The sequence below is a fragment of the Syngnathus scovelli genome, chromosome 22, assembly GCF_024217435.2.
Source record: "Syngnathus scovelli strain Florida chromosome 22, RoL_Ssco_1.2, whole genome shotgun sequence".
Taxonomy (NCBI): Eukaryota; Metazoa; Chordata; class Actinopteri; order Syngnathiformes; family Syngnathidae; genus Syngnathus; species Syngnathus scovelli.
This window is the reverse complement of record NC_090868.1, coordinates 2,857,823-2,875,968: the sequence shown is the minus strand read 5'-3', so window position 1 is coordinate 2,875,968 and position 18,146 is coordinate 2,857,823. Positions and strand designations below refer to the sequence as shown.

Sequence of the window (18,146 nt, the reverse complement as noted above, 5' to 3'; positions counted from 1 at the left end):
TTCATTCAGGTTGTGTGATTGATGGGAAGGTTTTAAAAAGTTCGAAGGAAAATGACATCCACTTTCCGTTGTGACTGATGACAAGTGACGCCGGGTTACCGCACCTTCCCCAAAGCGCGCCGTACTCCATAAATCATGTAATTAGTACAAGGCCACCTCGGGGGAGCCTCAAATGTGGTTCTCAAACTTGAAAATGAGGTCAATAAATCCCTAGAGAGAAGTCATGTCAAGTCGGTGGTTGACTTTTAATGGGCTGTGAAGTTTGCTTGATACTTTACATACAGTGCTGTCGAAGTTTGCCCCCCCCCCTCCTTCCTGATTTTTATCACACTCAAAAGACAGAACTTTCAGTTCTAAGAGTGTCCAGAACTTTTTTTCTAGCCAATTTAATTCAAACCATCAACTCAAATATAACGGTGGCAGTAGGAGGGGTGATGCTTTGCGACTTCAGGACCTGGACGACTTTTACATTTCCTTTTGTTGACTTTGTGAGACACTAAAACTGGTATAAAAACACCCCCCACCTCCCCCGAGAGGAAGATAAGCATTCTCCCGCTTCGTGAGCAAAAACATGTGACACACGTGTGGAGCAGGATATTCTGCAGAGAAGTTGCAAAGCTCCGGGGGGGGGGGGGGGGGGTCAACCCTCACTGACTGGAATTGATTTAAACCATAATTACCTCCGCAATAACGCGACCGTCGGTTTGAGCTGAAGCCCAGGTGTATGGCGGAAAAGCTGTCTGGGACCGTTTCGAGTTATGGCACCTGGCCACAAGTGACCCCCACCACCACCAGAACCCGAGCGAGCAATCTGTCAGCAGCTGTCAGTTCTCTCTCTCTCTCTCTCCCCGCGCCCTCTTGACGAAATCGGCCTGTGGCGTCACCGCTTTACCACCTGGGGGAGCAGATGGAGCCATGATTTATGATTTCTTAACCACTGACAGATTTACTCTATTTTACTAAGCTGTTTATATAGATATAAAATGTGGTGTTCCGCAAGGTTCTATTATAGGTCCCCTCGGAGTCTCTAAATACATACAGTATTCTCAAATAGAATCATTTTCCGACAGACTTTTTTTTTTTTTTTATCCTGGTTCATTAACCTATTTAATCTGAGTTTGCAGCCCATTTGTGTTTATGCATCAACATATGTCCATCAGGGCGACGGTTGGATGCGACGGTACACCAACCCCCGAGGCGTTCACAGGCCGACACAATACGCTACTATGTTCTTTTCTCCGCACCTGTGTTATGCTTTCACGGCGACAAAAGATGTGCTTTTCCTCTTTGCGGCCAGTTTTATTCCCATGACTCACATGACAAGAATAGTGTTTGCGGCCACCGACTCTTTGTGACTACGAGGCCTCGGTGCCTTTTACCACACAAACACAGCAGTTGTGTGGTTAGTGGACGTGTGGCATGTGGATCAGTCATCGGGTACATTTGGCACGTGAATGCTGAATGAGCACATCATTTTTTTTTTAGTTGCCTTTTAACAAGCCGCGTTTCTGACTCAGGAAAACTTTTGCTGTGGCTGAGAGTAAACATATCAGAAGGCTTTCTTTTCACATTGAAACAGTGTTTAATATGATCCATTTGACATATTTTGATAAGACAACTTGATGTGGGTCAAATTGACCCAGGGGCGTCTTTACTCATTCCGGGAAACAAGTATAAGGAAAGAAAATAATTACAATGTTTATTGGGATTACTTTTCCCGTTTCAGACACTTTTTCATAGTTAAAGCCGGGTCAAATTGACCCAGGACCATTTCTGCCATTCCTCAGAAACGTGCAGGTGGACCTAAAGATTGGACCAGTGAGTGTTGGCGTTAAACTGCTCGTACCCAATCACTAAACCCTTACTGCTGCCTCCTAGTGGATGGTGCTGGATATTATGACATATCAGTCTCTCTTTTTTCCTGGGTCTTTATTTCTTAGACAGAAATTTCATTCTGTTTCCTGTGGGGGACAAAAAAAAATCACGTTAGACTTGGATAGGATGCAACCGTGCTTCAGCGTCAGAATTGACATCTCTGAAGCTTAAAATAGTAAATATCCTCACCTAAACCTTTGAGGAACCTATTAACCCTGCGGTGTTCACTCTCATGGATGGTGTCTAGATATTCATGCACCCTCATTTCAAAAAGCCCTGAGGAGACATTGAAAAAGGGAATCTCTGTTTATTGTACCATACTGCAAAATCCCATAAAAAAAAACCCTATCATTACCTCTCAGGCTAGGCCCGTGAAGCTCCCGCTCCTGGATGAACCAGGAGAACATCTGCGTCTCCATAAAGACCTCCAGGAAGCGCCTCATGGTCTTGGATGGGACGGCCTTCCGGAAGGCCTCCCGCTGGAAGGAGCAAGGAAGCGGCGGCGTGGTGGAGACCTCGCCTTCCCGTTCGTTGAAGAAGAAGAGGGGATAGTGGCCTACTAGCTCCACGAAGAACCGAACAAAGGCCTCGGACACAACGGTGCTCAGGTGGTCTAAAGAAAAGATAAAGTGAGTCGCTACTATCTCAGCAATTATCCAACAATAATATAAAGACAAGAAATGTGGTGTTCCGCAAGGCTCTACTGTTGGTCCCCTCAAGTTCTCTAAATTCTCATAAAGAATATTTTTCCCATTACCATTGACGGTGTCACCTCCACCAGCAAGCTCTCTTCTCCTCTCTAAAACATTCTCCAGAGCGGACTGAAGCTTAGAAGGCAGGATGGAGTCTTCGTCATCCATCTTAAAAAGAGGCCAAAAATACTTCAGGGTCTCTACATTGCAAGCTTTCATGAAGAACCCACCTGTTTTAGAAATCGACTTTTCCCCAGATCCACCACCAGAACCTGCGCCGTGACAAATCAGCATCATTTGAAGGATTCGACTTTTTTAGTTTGTGAAAACTTGGCTGACCTCTTCAAGGGGGAGCTCGGTGAGCTGAGGTAAGGAACCGGACAGCAGGCCCACGATGAAAGGGGTGGGGGTGCACACGATGTCCAGCATGGCAGAGGGGAGCACGGGGATGTAGGTGTGCTGCCACACAAACGGGTAGAGAAGCGCCACTACCGCATGGCAGCACTGGGACAGGGTACTGGACATACAGTTTAATTCTATGTGCTGCCATCTAGTGGTCAAGTAGTATACTCTCCATATAAAGTGCCCAAACCTGAGTTTCTCAGCAGTGAAGATGACCCTGCGTTCCAGAAGCAGAGAAGCAAACACCCTGAGAAGCAGCCGCACACTCAGGCAGGAAAAAAGACACTCAAAGTCCACGTGCTCCAAATGCGAGTCGGACGGTCGACACAGTTCCATTACCTACCAGGGACGGAAAAATAAAAAAATTAATCTAAAGACTTTTTTTTCTACAGACCACATTGTACCTCCGTGCCCGAGCCGGGAAGGAAAGTCTTGACTGTGATGGTCCTGCCCGGAGCTGGAAACTGGGCCTCCATGATGGCTCTCATGAACGGCTGCACCAGAGCAGGAGACAGAGCTCTTCGCCTTTCCACCTCATCCAGCACCTACGGTATAGTGGTCACACACATCACCAACACACAAATGGAGGGAAAAAGATTTTTGTGTCAAGAACCTTGGAGAATAATTTAAAACAGCCAAGACGGCTGACGATGCAGTAGACCTCTGGCAGACGTTTTCCTCGACCAGTAGGCTGAAACCAACACAGATAAACCAAGACGATTTATATATGTCACAAATAATCATGAAGTAAGACACAATGGTTGCGAATCAGTGCTCGACACAATGCACGCAAACACACACACTTTCCCAGACACACACTTCCTGTTTTCCCACAGGCATGCCAGCATTTTTGGCACAGTTATTTATTCAGCCGTGATGGTCGGTATTTGCTCGCTTCCTGTTCGCTGGCAGCTCTTCTTTATTTATTTTTTTTCAAATGTTATTTACCAGTAAACGGCGGCAGTATCCGAACCTTCTGCTCCCATCCTCTCCAGTCAATACGAAGGAGAACATCTCACTAAGGGGAGGATGAGTTGTGTTAAATACACAAATAGAGTATGTTATGACTGCACGGTTTAAAAATAGACATTGCTAATGACTGGATAGTCCAAGGGTGAACTAGGGGTCACATATGGTCCACTTTGTTCTATATTCTGAATTCTGAATAAATCACTAATGTAAGTGAGGGTCAGATTAAGTAAATATTGAAAACGATTCAGGATTCAGAGAACTTGAGGGGGCCAAGGATAGAACCTTGTGGAACACCATAGGTTTTTGTTTTTGTCTTTGCTGTTTTTCACAAAATTGGTTAATTAAAATGTTGTTATGGTTTTCATAAAATAAGTGTCTGTGTTGATTTACCGTAAATATTAAAATAAAATAAAAATAAATATATTTGACCTCACCTTGGGTAGCTGTCTGCCGGCTCCCAGTCGTTCATATCTGGGAAACAAAATTTGGGAATAACCTTGAGCTGATTCTCCGTCTCCTTCAAGAATTTAAAATTTCGTTCCAACTGCAACAAAACAACATCAAAATGTCATTATAGGCTGCAATCAAATATGGATCAAACCATTTCTGACCTTCGGGGGGAACTGCTGTGTGACTTCAGGGACATAATGGCCGCCCGTTTTGGCCTTCTGTAACGACACAACTAAGAAGTACTCCAAAAGCTGCCGGTGGTGATTATTATCCAAGTTTCTGGATTTGGTATTGTTGCTCTGGCTCGGGGGGCTCAGAATGGACTGCACCGAGACCAGCCTCTGTTGGTGGGCTGCGTCGGAACCAAAGAGTCCATGAAGGAAAAACTTGCAAAGCCCTTCAGAGAAGTTCCCTACCTTTAGCTCGCTCTTCAAATTCACTCTCAGAATCGCTGTTTTCGTCCGTTACTGTGAACCAAAGTCAGTTTTATTAACCACTGAAATTAAAGTTCAATAGAACTGAACAGTCCAAAAGTGATCACCTCTCCCTGAGCTGGTTTCAGCATACTGATAAATCCTCCGTAAGTGTTTTTTCCCGATCCGAGCCTCAAAGATACTGTTGATCCTCAGCACCACCTTCAAAAATATTTTTAAAATTCCAATCAAATCAATTATTCCACTAAACGTACCGTCGGAATCCTGCGGTAGGTCCGGCTGTAGGGGTCCGAGGAGGTTTCAGTCGGGGTTGACGGGGGGCTGAGCTGGGACGGGGAAACCACACCGCTGTTCTGCTGGTTACCCCGACGCAAGTCCAACAGCTTAAAACTCCTGGCGGAATTCTGCCTGAAGAATCCGGGCCTTGATGCCTGGGGAGAAGGACTCTCAGTGGGAAACCACGACCCCCCTTATTGATTAAGATCCGATGAGATATTGTAACCTTGCTCGTGTCAGCGCCCGGAGAGGAAGGTAAAGATGACTGCTGGGAGCATTGACTCTCTAACTCGATATCCTCGTATGGGTTCTCTTTCTCTGGGAGAAGATAAATTGAAATGAAATAAGTCACATTTCATTTTCATCGTGGAGTTACCGAGTATGTCTTCATAGTGATGCTCCAGAGTCAGGAAGTGTTGTGAAACCGGAATGTCACGCTCAAGTCTTCTCCTGTCGAAATAAAAATTAAAAGTTAATAAAGAACAATAGCAGAGAACTTCAGGGGGGTAATAATAGACCCTTGCGGAACACCGCAGCTTTTAGTTAAAATAAATGGAAGCAAATGTTAATTTTATTCATAAAATAAATTTACGCCGGTTTTACCTGTCATGGTAGTTTTGTCGTCCCCTGTCAGAACCAGGCAAAGGTCTCGAGGAAGTTTTAGGTAGTGGAGGAAGGTTGCGTTGCCCTTTTGTAGCGGGGTGCTGGAAGGTGCGCTTGGGTTTGGGGAGTGGGTTAACAGTGGGGGACCCCGACTCACCGTACAAATCATCCTTCCTCTTCCCCTCCGCTTGTTTGTCCTTGCTCGGCGGGCTGAAGTAGTTCCCCAATTCCGGCGGGGTCTTCCCGTGATTGGAACCCATGGCGTCCAGCTTCTTAAAAAGCGTAAACACCGCCCTCGTATCTTCATTGAATGTTTTTGTTAATTTCTCCAACTGGTCTTTTGTGACATATTCAATCTGCTCTTCTCTCTTCAAGCTCGGAGAGGAGGACTTGGAAGGTTCTTTTCCCTCCCAAAGAGAGATCTTGGCCTTGATGGTGCCGGGGAGCTTGTTGCCATCACTTCGATGGTCCATCGTTAGCTTCAGAACTTCTCTCACTGTAATGACAACCCTGATTTGATCTAAACACATTAGGAAACAAAAACAAATATTAGCATCCTGTAATCTCAAAAGTCTGCACACCCCAGACTCATGCTCTATAAATACATGTGACCATATTCTGCCGATAAAACGCTTAACAGACTTCTAAGAGTCGTCCTGAACTCCCCAATGAGTCACTTGAGAGCGTCCCTTTCCAGCAACGGTGGGAAAATGGAGCCTGAGAGGCCTATGAACCCCCGAGTGTTTTTTTCCTCTCATCGGTCTTTGCAAAATAAACACATAGTTGGACTCTGGCCCGTTTCAGCAAACTATTATGTTTTAATAAATAAACCAGAGGAAATGGGAAGCCCTAATTGGAGAAACGTTGTGCTCCTGAATGGATTTGTTGCCGACCGCAAGGCAAATGTGGCTTTTATTTCCCAAACTCTGGCTTGAGATATTGAAGCGTTTAGTGTTCATAATTCGGATAATGCACATTTTTATTCTGCTTTTCCGCATTTACCGACACCGAGGTGATTTTCGATCTTAAACTGTATGACTTAAATATGCAGTTTTTCTTTTACTACCGTGGGAATAATATTTTTTTCAGTTTTTAGGGCGCCATCCTAATCGTAAAAAATATTTTAAGGCAAACACAAAACACAATTCACATCAAATTCAAAAGTTTTCGACTTACCTGCTGGTTTAATAAAACAAGAGGACGGGATGCTCCATCGAAAGAATCCATCACTGTGACTTGCAATCCAAAAAGATTTTGGATCTCGCTCCATTCATTCGCTCCACGACATCCTTCGTCTCTCATTTACTCTCTCTACACAGAGCCTGAACTCTCTCTCGCTCTCTTTCTCTGGGGAGGTTGCACACGTGACTTTCTTGATATGCTTTTTCCCATTCAGGCATTTGATTTCAAATATAGTTTTTTTGGTTTTTCCATTAGTTGATAGGCATGTATTTGCAAACATAACAAATTAGGCTTACTAAACAGCATCCTATATTGAAATTATTTGGTTTTATACATTTACACCTTTTTTAGCACGAGTACTTCGACTTGTGAATACTGAGTGAATACTTTTACCACTTCTGCAGTGCAAATTTTGAGATTTATTGTGCTGTAATTCCACCCCTGGCCCGCAGAGGGCGGTAACTCCTCAGTCAAGCGTAAACCCGTATAGTGACGTCACTATGACGCTACTCCTACTGTAAACAGATGTTTATGGCCAAAGCGAGCTGCTAGCTTATACCGCAACTCGAGCTGGGAGGTAAGAGCTGCTTTCTTTTCCATTTAAAATTATTTTTCTTTTTTTTACTTTCTTGCGGATTGTTTCTATTTCCCGAGAAAAGCGCCGGTGGTGTAAATAGAGGCTCTGTCGTAACAATTAAATGCCTCAGTTTAATGAAGCACAACATGATCGACGTCTATTCATTCTTATTTCTCCCCCCCCAAAAAAAAACGAGAAAATATTCATATGAGGTTATATAACTTTAAATTTATAACGAGGGCATTGTATGTAAGAAAAGCTAATTCTTGAAATGAGCGTTAATTAAACATTACGAATTTGGCAATCGAGTGGTGCTGCGTTCAAGGTACAAAATGCCACATGTCATTTCCTGTGCACATTGAAATTGAGTAGAAAGTTCAGACTACCTTGATTAAAAAATGATTCATAACTGATAATTAAATTCACTTTAGTGCTGCAGAACGAGTGAGAATATTTTTAATTGCAGAATGTTTTTAATGGCTTTCACTTCCTCTCCCAACTTTTGACCTTATATTCCAAGTAAATGAAACTATAAAATAACTTGAAAGTGAAAGCTCTTCTTATGCAACGCTTAACATTGAGTTCCCTCTTTCCAGGCGTTTGCCCCTGTGATGTGCTTGTCCCGCCCGACCTTTTAGCTCAACCCCTTCCTTTTTTCGCACCCACCCTGAAGATCCCTCACCTCCCCAGAACCGAACCCCTGTGATGCCTCCCTCATGCTGTGGCTACCTGTCACAGTACACCCATCATCACCTGGTCGCCTTCCTCCTTACCTTCTTTAGGTAATTTGGGAATTTTCCTCCCCAACCTGAATATCGACTGTCTTGTGTGTCACTGGTGCTTTGCTTGTGGTTGGACTTCCGGAATGTAGTTTCGAAACAAGGTGTGAAGCCATGTACGCGGGTCAAAGGTTCTCGGCCCACATGTTGGCAGGGTAGTGTGAAGCATGTATATTGATTTTAAGTGTCCATAGCAGGTGTTGAATTTATTTGCCTGACCCGCAAATGGAAAGTGTTTTTTTTATCGACCTGCTTGCGCCTTCCTTTGTTGAATGTTCGCGAGTTAATGTTTAATCGGGGCGAAGATCATCAGAAAAGCTGAGTTGGTTTCCTGCTCCGTTTCCTGTTTTTAGACGCTCGCCGACTCGAGTGTCTTGTTACCCGCAATTCATGTGTCACAAAAGAAAAGTAAACAAATGCTCAGCTCAAACGAATAATATAAATCCCTTTTTTGTGTCGCCGCCCCAGCTATGTGTTCCTCCATGCATCCAGGAAAACCTTCAGCAATGTGAAAGTGAGCATCTCCGCCCAGTGGACGCCTTCTCTCCAAAATGGCAGCACTCCCGCTTTCTCGCCTGGCGAGGTACAGCTTCTCTTTATAGATGGTTTTAAAAAATTGCTAATTGATGGCTCATTTCAGACATGGGAGAAGAACCAACTGTTTGCCAATGAAGAGCAGGCCACGCTCTTCCTGGGAGCTCTGGACTCCATCTTCCTTTTCTCCTACGCTGTGGTGAGGCGGATTAACATCCAGATCTGCTTCTCACCTCATTTCATTTTATTTATTTTTCTCCACGCAGGGTTTGTATCTAAGCGGCGTGATTGGTGACAGGGTGAACCTCCGCTATGTCCTCTGCTTCGGCCTGTGCGGCTCCGCTGCTGTGGTGAGTGAGCACAAACAATTTTTTTTTCCAAGGTGTTCTTTTGTTCACTGCGGATTTTCGGCAGAACGTTGCATTCGGCACCTTGACCGAGTGGCTCCACATCTACAACGTCTACCTCTACTGCATCCTGTGGGTGCTGAACGGGTTGCTCCAGTCCACCGTCTGGCCTTGTATCGTCGCCGTCATGGCCAACTGGTTCGGCAAGACTGGGTGTGTGCGCTAACGCAAAGACGATCATTTATCATCTCCGACCGAGGCTTAGCAGCCGGACTTGTAAAGTCACTCACAAGGATTTTTTTGTTTTTCAGGCGCGGCTTCGTGTTTGGTCTGTGGAGCGCATGCGCGTCGGTGGGGAACATCCTGGGAGCCTTCCTGGCGTCCAGCGTGCTCAAGTACGGCTATGAGGTAAGAAAAGGTGTGTTAGCCGTATTTTGAAAACGAAGATGAGCTGAGGGTGTTGTGTTTTTTGCAAGTATGCCTTCCTGGTGACGTCAGTGGTGCAGTTCGCCGGAGGCGTCGTGCTCTTCTTCGGCCTGCTCACCTCCCCAAATGAAATCGGTGAGGAAGACGCTGGCGAGTCCTCCGCTTTCGTCAATAACGGAAAATATCTGCGCGCGGCAGGTCTGAGCACGGATTGCCAGACGGGACTCGGCCCAGTCGACACAGACACCCACAGACCTCTGATAACCGAGGAGGAGGAGGTGGAGGAGGCGGAGGACGTGTACGACCAAAACAGCCACTCACAGCGTGGCGACCAAGGGTCCCCGAAAGCCGTGGGCTTCTTCCAAGCTTTCTGCCTGCCCGGAGTTCTGCCGGTAAGCTTCTGCCGCATTTATAATTTCCCCCCCCCCCTTGAGTGAACTTTGACCCTTTATTTGTGCTGCCTTTAGTATTCCCTGTCGTACGCGTGCCTGAAGCTGGTCAATTACTCCTTCTTCTTCTGGCTTCCTTTTTACTTGAGCAACAACTACGGCTGGAAGGAAGCCGAGGCCGACCGGCTGTCCATGTGGTATGACGTCGGAGGAATCATCGGTGAGCGATGTAGGATCACGACGGTTGAGTTAAACGTTGTTTACATTTTTTTTTTTTTTATAATGTCAGGTGGAACCGTTCAAGGTCTGATAACGGACTTCATGGGAAAGCGCTCCCCGGTCTTGGCCGTATGTCTTTTGCTCGCCATGGCTTCCCTGGTGGGGTACAGCCGTGAGTCCCCCCCCCCCCTCCGCACGCAACGTAGCATCATAACACCAGCGAGGAAATAGAACTTATACAAGAACTTGTATTTTTGTAGACTCGCCAGCCGACAAGACAACCAACGCCGCCCTGCTGGCCATCACCGGCTTCCTCATCGGCGGTCCGTCCAACATGATCAGCTCGGCTATTTCTGCTGACCTAGGCAGGCAGGACGCCATCAGGGGCAGTCGGGAGGCTCTCGCCACAGTCACCGGCATCGTGGATGGCACAGGAAGTATCGGAGCTGCCGGAGGACAGGTGCGTATTTCCTTCTCGTGGGACGGGAATTCAATTTATTAACGGAATTTGTTTTCCAGTACCTGGTGTCTCTCATCGAGAGCAAGTTGGGTTGGGTGTCTGTGTTCTACTTCTTCGTCGTCATGGTAAGACTCAAGCTAATTTTACATTCCTCACAAGCGGCGGGGTTTTTTTTTTTAGACTCAAAAAGATTTGTTGACATTACAGACAGGGGGCAGCATTGTTTTCATCACTCCCCTGATCATGACGGAGGCAAGCGCCATGTGGAGAGAGCGGCAAACCCGCCATCACCAACTCTGAACTCCTCCTCACTACCTTGCTGGGGAAAAAAAAAAAAAATTGTTTTCTTTCCTCCAAGCCTCAGAGGATGGCGTCCTTTCGAAAAGACTGACATGAACATTCATTTATAATTGGACTGACAACAGCCCAGTTTGTAAATACTTTCAAAAAATGCACTGTGGTGTTACTTGGAGACATATTGCAGTTCACAGGGTGCCCATGTGGAAATGGATGATGGACTATAGACAGTTTCAGTTTCTTATAATCAGGTTAAGTGTCCTTTGGCGTTGGGTCATTAGTTTGCCCCCCCCCCCCCCCCCCCCCCCCCCCCACACACACACACGCAATCATTCCAATTTCCGTATATGACTGCAACACTAACGCTCTTTCCATTTAATTTACTTTCAGTAGGCCGGGAACTCATTTGCATTAGCTGCGCAATGCTTTGGGGTCGTGACCTATCATGCCCCAGATGACTCGCTCGGGGCGGCGAGACAACTCGTAATGAACTGCCGTACCGCAGTAGAAGTTAAACTAGGTAAGGAATGTTTTATCATTATTTATATTTTCCTTTTTTTTTCAAATGAAAGAGCATTTTGTGTAGGATAAATGGGGGTCGTATGATGAATGTGTGGCTTTATCAAGCACCAATAAATTATTGGTGTGCTAACATACTTAAATGCACTTGTTAAAGCACTTCATCCAATTGAAAAGTAAAGTGAATTTATAAGCAATCGATGTGACTCGTTTTGATATTTATAGTTTGGAACAGTTGACAGATTTCGACGCTATTCAAACAACTAATATTTGGCTTTTTTTATCGTGGTGAAAACTAGGTCAAATTGCAGTGTCGCTTTTCAGCCGCTAGATGGTGGTGTCGCCGAGGAGAAAAAAAATCAATGCGTCAACTCCGTAAATCAAATTTTTTTTTTATTCATTTGAGCACATGTAAAGAAGTCACAGACAAAGGTAGCAGTGTACAAACAGCCCAGCAATATTCAGAATCTTTTTAACAACTCCATACAAATATACGATTCTGTACTTTTCAATCTTTATAGGATACACACGTGATTACAAAAAATGATTATCATACATTTATGCAGAATACAAAAAAGAGACTGATATAGCTGTGACAGATAAATTAGAAAAATGAGAGAATTGCCCTCAGTGAGGAAAGTGTGAAAAAGCTTAACAGTCAAGAGTTTTTTTTTATCATTATTTTAAAGATTACCATACAAAAATATCTCTCTGTCAACAATGTTGGAGTAGTGCAAAGATCTCAGAAATGACACAATTAGTAATAGCAACAAATAGAAGGGATATTCATAACTCTAAACACACAATATAAACTCCAAATAAGTTAACTTTTTTTCTTATCAATGTTTTTCACTCACACACAAGTAAAACAATCGTTTTCTGAAATATACCCTTTTCAAAGCAAGACAATGATTTTTTGCAGTGACTGACTTTGTTGGTGCAGCAAAGAGAGATTGAGAGACTAACAAAAAAAAAAGGGGCGTGGCTAATTAATTGGTCATGATACTGTCATATTTTAAAAAGGGGTCCAAAGCATTTTCTCAGACCTGCTAGCGGCCCTTCCCCCACTTGGCTGTCAAAGCAACTCAAAAGGCCAAGTGAGTGACAACAAAAGCAGTGCGGGCCCCTCCGAGCCCCCTCGCTGACTCTTTTACCCGATGTGAAACTGACAAAAACAAAAAAAGTATCTCAATTTCTCTTAACTGATCCAACAGATGCAAACAACCTGAGTTGCATTGTTTATTTATTTTTATACTTTTTGTATATTTGACTGAAATGAGGTAGTAATGAGTCTATCCAACGTATGGCTTTAAAAACCACAAATCTGAATTGTGTAGTTTTGAGAACAGAGAACATTTTTAACCCTATAAGTTCCTCTAATATGAATAAAAATGCTTGAGACGCCATTAAATTCAACCGTCACAATACTTTTTGCCTAAAGTTTACAAACTGGCACAAAAGTGAGGCACAACCAAAATGCTACATTATTTAAAAGCATTGAAATAATAACTAAATAAGGTTTGTCTATACTGCTGCCAAAATAAAAAAGATGTTAAATACCCCTTTACGTAAATAATACGTTAGAAGCGCAGATAGTGTGATTTTTTTGTTGTGATGTTTAATCTACATTTCCTAGTGGCAACGGTGGAGCCATAATCACACAATTTTGGGGGCAATGGCACGCGGATCCACAAACATCTTATTTTACCTCGTTGTACACATTGCGTGTTATATTTTTTTTGTTTTTTTTTAATCTTTTTTTGACGACGAGCTAGCGTCATGAATAATAAATAAATAGTCATTATAATGGGATTATTAGTGAAGCCACATCAAGTCTCCACCGTTGATCTCTAACCTGGAGCGAATCACTACCATGCCGCCATTTTTTTTTTTTTTTAAATGACGACATGGGGTTAGGAATGGTGACTCTTCGAATGAAAACTTCTGAGCTCACCGTAAGAGTAGTTGTCCGTAAGAGTGCACGTAATATAATTTCACAGTATAGCGAAAAAAGCTGAAGAAAACTATATAGAATATATATATATATATATATATATGCTACATATGTTCATTTGATATTTATGAGGTGGTCTTATTGTCGGGATGAGCCTTTGTAATGTAGAAGCCGCCTCCTTTTCACCTTGAAGAAATCTGGAGTGACACAAAAAGGCAGAGGTTGGTGACTGATATTCATTTTTTTTTTTTATATATGATTTGGATTTTCGGATTTACCTGTGATGGGGGCTTGTCTGCGTTTTTCTGGCCGTTTCAGCCTGTAGCACCCCCTGGTGGTCACCTCCAGGTACTCGTCCCCGGATCCCGAAGAGCTGCTGGACGTAGGGGAGCCCTCGCCCGACGAGGTGGAGCTCCGCCTCACCGGCTTGCCCGATCGCACCGCCGGCCTCACCGTGCAGCCGCGGTAGAAACCCGGCATGTCTTGGCACCGCACTTCCTCCCACTGGACGTTGGATCCCGTGCCCGGCGTGTCTTCAAGGAAGTCGTAGTTCCACCGCTTGTTGGCCGTCTCGATGCCCATGCACAGCAGCCGCTGGAAGTCTTCACGCAGCTGCTGGTGGTCCACGGGACCGAAGAGGTTCCTCCGCACCGGACCCACTTTTAGCCTCAGGGCCTCCACGCCACCCAGGCGTGAGATTTCGGACTCGGTCGTTGACGTTGATGGCGTTTCCATCGCCATGTCCCTGTCGGATGACAAACGGGTGCCAAAGGTGAGTGCTCTGTTCCACTTGTGACTAATGAGACGTGACCTTTTGTGCCTAATGAGACGTGACCTTTTTTACTCTGGCTTTTTCATTCTAGCTGTATTTGGTGTATTTGCAAGTGCAAGAAAATATTTTTTTGCTAATTATTCTGCAGAAACAACAAATCTGAGGACCCCAATTTGAGAACCACTAATTTATTGGTTGTCTTGCATCACACCTGTACAACTTTATGTGAACAGGTACATGACCACCACATAAATCTTTTGACTAGCATAGCTGCTCTTGAGTCAGAGGGTCAAAGGGCTCCACGAAAGGTGAAGGGTTGCACATATGTTAAACTCATGAGAAATGCTTCACAGCATTCCGCCTCTGCTCTCTGACAAAATTAATTAGCGTGCTGCTGTTGGGTTCAGAGGTCATGAGCTTCAGTTTTAGCTACGACCTGGAAAAGTTGACATTTGACACACAATCTCTGTGTAGCTTTTATCGGGAAAATTTGAGGCCTTCAAACGTACGCGTGAGCAGATAAGGTTATCTATACAGTCGGCAGACACTGTATTATGTACGGGGGGGGGGGGGGGGGGGGGGGTAAAGTATGGCAAACAAAATGTAGAATTGGATCCATTACATTTTGTATAGCACTAATAATAATGACACAAAAGACTCCTATTGTGAGATAATCTGTCACAACCACTAATTGCGGCATAATCCTAAATTAAATTTGCATCTAATGTCTCGGATTAATTGGGGGGCAAAGGGGGGGGGGGGTCATCAGATTATTCAGATTATGACTCCCTGCGGTGTTTTAATTAGGCCTGTCTGCATGCAAAAATAATTACAACACATATGACAGCAGTTGGGTATGTTTAGTCATAATTTAGCCCACAAAAAGAGTCTCGTCGGGTTGAATTAGTCGCGGAAAGTGTTTGGTTAAGAAACTAAGAGGAAAAAAAACAAGGGGGCGGAGCTTGGTGCTACTCGGAATGTACAGTAAGAAGAAAGTACAGTAAACACGTCACACTGAAATGCATTGCTTGAGACCACCTCAGAATTTAACAAATCAAATTACTTGATTTTTGGCTATTGTTAAACAAATATCCAAAATGCACGTTTAGAATTTGTGCATGGAGAGAAAGTTGTTTGCGTCTGGAAATGAAGTGGGCGCGTCATGCAGATCAAGTTACAGTACAGTACGTGCGCACTTGGCCCGAGTTGTCCCGTTTTTCCGCAGAAAATAGCGTAAATATCAACGACAGCATTTAAAAAAAAGATTTCACGCGGGAAAATTCTCATAAAACTAAATTCGGATGCACTCGTGATAGTAGATGACGCACTTTCTTTGCCAAGAGGATGTAGGTCAATGAGATGCGTCACACAAACAACTTGTCAAAGATCCAAATGATCTCACGAAACAACGTTAAACACGCACTAATATCCAAATTAAACTATATTATGTGCAGAATAAAGGAAAAAAACTATTTTAAAAACTTACCATAGAAGTCTGACACGGTGTGAAGTCAAAAATTCCGACAGTTTTTTTTAATAAACGCACCAAAAATACCCAACGCAAGAAAAATAAGATGTGTTCGTGACAAGCTCGGAGAAAACAGTGTCGCGTTGAAAGTCTGACTGTACAATCCGCGGAGAAAGCTTGCTCCCGTCCTCTTATCTCTACCACTTGTTTGTTATGGACTGGGACTCGGGCGTGATGGGGAGGGCTGTCGCTGTGGTGGGGGCCGTCCCACGCGAGAATTTAGTCACGTGGTTGGACTAAAAACATACATTGTATGACTACAATACTAAAATGACCGTAATGCAATTAAACGCAACAATAACAAAACTGAAAAAAAAAAAGAAAAGTTAAGAAATTAAAAAGAAAAAACTTAAAATAGATAACTACAACTAGATATATTTGTAAATTCTATGCATAAAAGTATTCTTAAAAGTTTTCTTACCCTGTAGACATGTTCCAAAAGGTCATTTTAGCGCGCGCAATTCTGGACGTGTTGTTCCGTGCTCTGTGTGACTCCTCTGTGCTACTTTGAGTCCTGCACGGAAAGTAGGTCAAAGAAACTTGGCAGGGGTTGCCATTTCCCGGCTCCCGCAAAATGTGACACACATTCTCGTGTTGGCCTTGCATCAGGTTTTTTTTCTGGAGCCGCGCCCACCTCCTCTAGTCACGTTGCAGTGCAACGTGAGCACACTTTTTTTTTTTTGCCCTCCTTTTGCAGAATGTATAGCCACTACTGTATTTTATATATGCAAGTATGCAAAGGAAAATAAACATTTTGGGATGCGTTGGTAAATTAAGCTGGATGGAACACTTCATAAAGTCGCTGGTGTTTAGCGAAACAATAAATGCGCTTGAAAATTTTAACTTGACTTTAGTTTAATGGATAAATTAATTGCGTTGAAAATGGAGACTTTTCCCAAAGTCTCGACTTTCCTCCTTGCGTCACTTGACCTTCTGTTACGACCCCTGTTACGAAATGTGAGCCTCAGGTGTCGGAGTCACCTTTTCGAAACACCAACGCCCTTCACTTACGTTTATTTTACCAAAACTGTTTTTGTCATGAGGCCTCTGTTTCCATGTGACGGGGACATCTATAGGAGGACTTATGTCACTCCAATGGAATGCGTCCTTGTTGAAAAACAGTATTCACATGTTGAGGGACGAAAAAGGGGAGGAGAGGGCGTGGTCTTGCTTTGGTTCCATTACAAGGTGGCTCACTTGACAGCTCATTGCGAACTGCTATCTTGAAGCCCCCCCATTCCCATTTGATGATGGAAAAACTTTTTTCTTCCAGAACCTGAGACCTGTGCCAATGAAACTCTCTCATGCTGCTGAATAATACGTTAGCGATGCTGACCCAATTCCCTAATAGCCCACTAATCTGTTTCCCAAGTGGTCTCTTTTATACGCTGTCATATTCGAGGGGAAAATGAGGCCTTGGGACTTGGATGATCCCACAAAGTGTTTACCAGCACTCTGACCTCGTATTTACAGTCATCTACATTCAAATCCTAATCCTCTCCTTGTTTTCTTGGGCCCCTTTCCCACCCCTGTGTATTTCCTAATCCAGGGGACTGAGCGGGCTACACTTGGCCGTGCAGTATTTGAAGCCATTGTTGTCCTTCTCCAGTTCTCACCCCTTGAATAAATTAGTTTGGTCGGGAAAACAGTCCCGTGATAATGTGAATGGGAGAAAAGCACTTCATCTTTTTGCCATTCAAGTGTCACAGTCGGAAGAGATTTGCAGTCGGGACCACACGCGTGTGCTCCCACATGGGAGGTTTTTGATTAGCTGATTTGAAAATATAATTTTAAAAATTGAATCATTTTGTCTTGCAAGACGTGAGGGAATAATAACGAAGGAGTGGAAGTTGTTGCCTCACAGGTACCGTTTGGGGCCTTCCACATCCTTTTCGTTATTCTATTGCAGAAGCAAAATGGAGAAGTGGTACACCACAAACAACCTTTTTCCCCTCCCTTCAGGCTTTGTTTATTGACGCCGCCGCAAGAAATTAGAAAGCCACTGTTGACGAATCAAATTTTAGAGTCGCAACCAAAATATTTTTGAGCCCTACTACGAAAATGTAACATAACGCTGCTGGGGCCTCATACCAAATAGCTTTGCGGGGTGGGCGTGGCCTAAGGAGAAATGAAAACCCCATAACTTTGTGGGGGGCAGCTGATGTTGTGTGTATTTGGGGTACAGGGAGCAGCTGGATATTGTCACGAGGGGAGGGGCCGAGGGGCTTCAGGGTCCGAGTTGAAATATAAAATAATAATTCAAGTATCGTGGCTTCTAGTTGTTGTTGGATAGGTTGTGGGCGTGTTTGTGTGGAGGGGCGGCAGAGGTTAAAGGGCGGTCCGCTGAAGGTGTAAATTGATCCTTTGTTTTCGTCCCGGCGTAAGTGTCTGGGGGGCTCATTTGGGCCTCTGACTTTGAGAGCCACGATTCCGAGGAACTTCCTAATGCAGAAGTTTAA

General features: G+C 44.2%; 3 protein-coding genes across 9 annotated transcripts; 1 reads left to right on the top strand and 2 right to left on the bottom strand.

Moving 5' to 3' along the window:
- Positions 1-1,547: 1,547 nt before the first annotated feature.
- LOC125992174 (DENN domain-containing protein 2A-like) lies at positions 1,548-7,224 on the bottom strand. Of its 4 annotated transcripts, XM_049760856.2 has the most exons (19): positions 6,881-7,224; positions 5,705-6,224; positions 5,478-5,551; positions 5,328-5,419; positions 5,080-5,256; positions 4,933-5,026; positions 4,808-4,858; positions 4,553-4,743; positions 4,376-4,485; positions 3,918-3,987; positions 3,583-3,660; positions 3,374-3,514; positions 3,160-3,308; positions 2,907-3,084; positions 2,798-2,839; positions 2,633-2,735; positions 2,231-2,488; positions 2,065-2,151; positions 1,553-1,961 (listed from the first exon to the last, which is right to left on the bottom strand). In XM_049760856.2, the coding sequence occupies exons 1-19, from the start codon at positions 6,972-6,974 to the stop codon at positions 1,930-1,932; spliced, it is 2,541 nt and encodes an 846-aa protein (XP_049616813.1). In that variant the 5' UTR covers positions 6,975-7,224; the 3' UTR covers positions 1,553-1,929. The 4 variants fall into 4 exon arrangements, with proteins under 4 accessions (XP_049616810.1, XP_049616811.1, XP_049616812.1 ...); XM_049760854.2 differs by having other exon boundaries at positions 1,550-1,961; positions 2,231-2,735; XM_049760855.2 differs by having other exon boundaries at positions 1,552-1,961; positions 2,907-3,308.
- slc37a3 (solute carrier family 37 member 3) lies at positions 3,374-11,630 on the top strand. 3 transcript variants are annotated; one of them, XM_049760884.2, is made up of 14 exons: positions 7,390-7,463; positions 8,060-8,245; positions 8,711-8,825; positions 8,883-8,975; positions 9,043-9,126; positions 9,191-9,336; positions 9,435-9,531; positions 9,600-9,684; positions 9,748-9,941; positions 10,017-10,158; positions 10,228-10,329; positions 10,418-10,617; positions 10,677-10,742; positions 10,825-11,630. In XM_049760884.2, exons 2-14 carry the CDS (start codon positions 8,169-8,171, stop codon positions 10,915-10,917), a joined length of 1,494 nt encoding a protein of 497 aa, XP_049616841.1. In that variant the 5' UTR covers positions 7,390-7,463; positions 8,060-8,168; the 3' UTR covers positions 10,918-11,630. The 3 variants fall into 3 exon arrangements, with proteins under 3 accessions (XP_049616840.1, XP_049616839.1, XP_049616841.1); XM_049760883.1 differs by lacking the exon at positions 7,390-7,463 and adding an exon at positions 3,374-3,519 and having other exon boundaries at positions 9,600-9,941; XM_049760882.2 differs by having other exon boundaries at positions 7,387-7,463; positions 9,600-9,941.
- A 175-nt stretch (positions 11,631-11,805) lies between these two features.
- LOC125992191 (cyclin-dependent kinase inhibitor 1) lies at positions 11,806-16,274 on the bottom strand. Of its 2 annotated transcripts, none has more exons than XM_049760894.1 (3): positions 16,109-16,274; positions 13,666-14,132; positions 11,806-13,584 (listed from the first exon to the last, which is right to left on the bottom strand). In XM_049760894.1, exons 1-3 carry the CDS (start codon positions 16,132-16,134, stop codon positions 13,526-13,528), a joined length of 552 nt encoding a protein of 183 aa, XP_049616851.1. In that variant the 5' UTR covers positions 16,135-16,274; the 3' UTR covers positions 11,806-13,525. The 2 variants fall into 2 exon arrangements, with proteins under 2 accessions (XP_049616851.1, XP_049616853.1); XM_049760896.2 differs by lacking the exon at positions 16,109-16,274 and adding an exon at positions 15,646-15,862.
- Between the last annotated feature and the right edge of the window lie 1,872 nt (positions 16,275-18,146).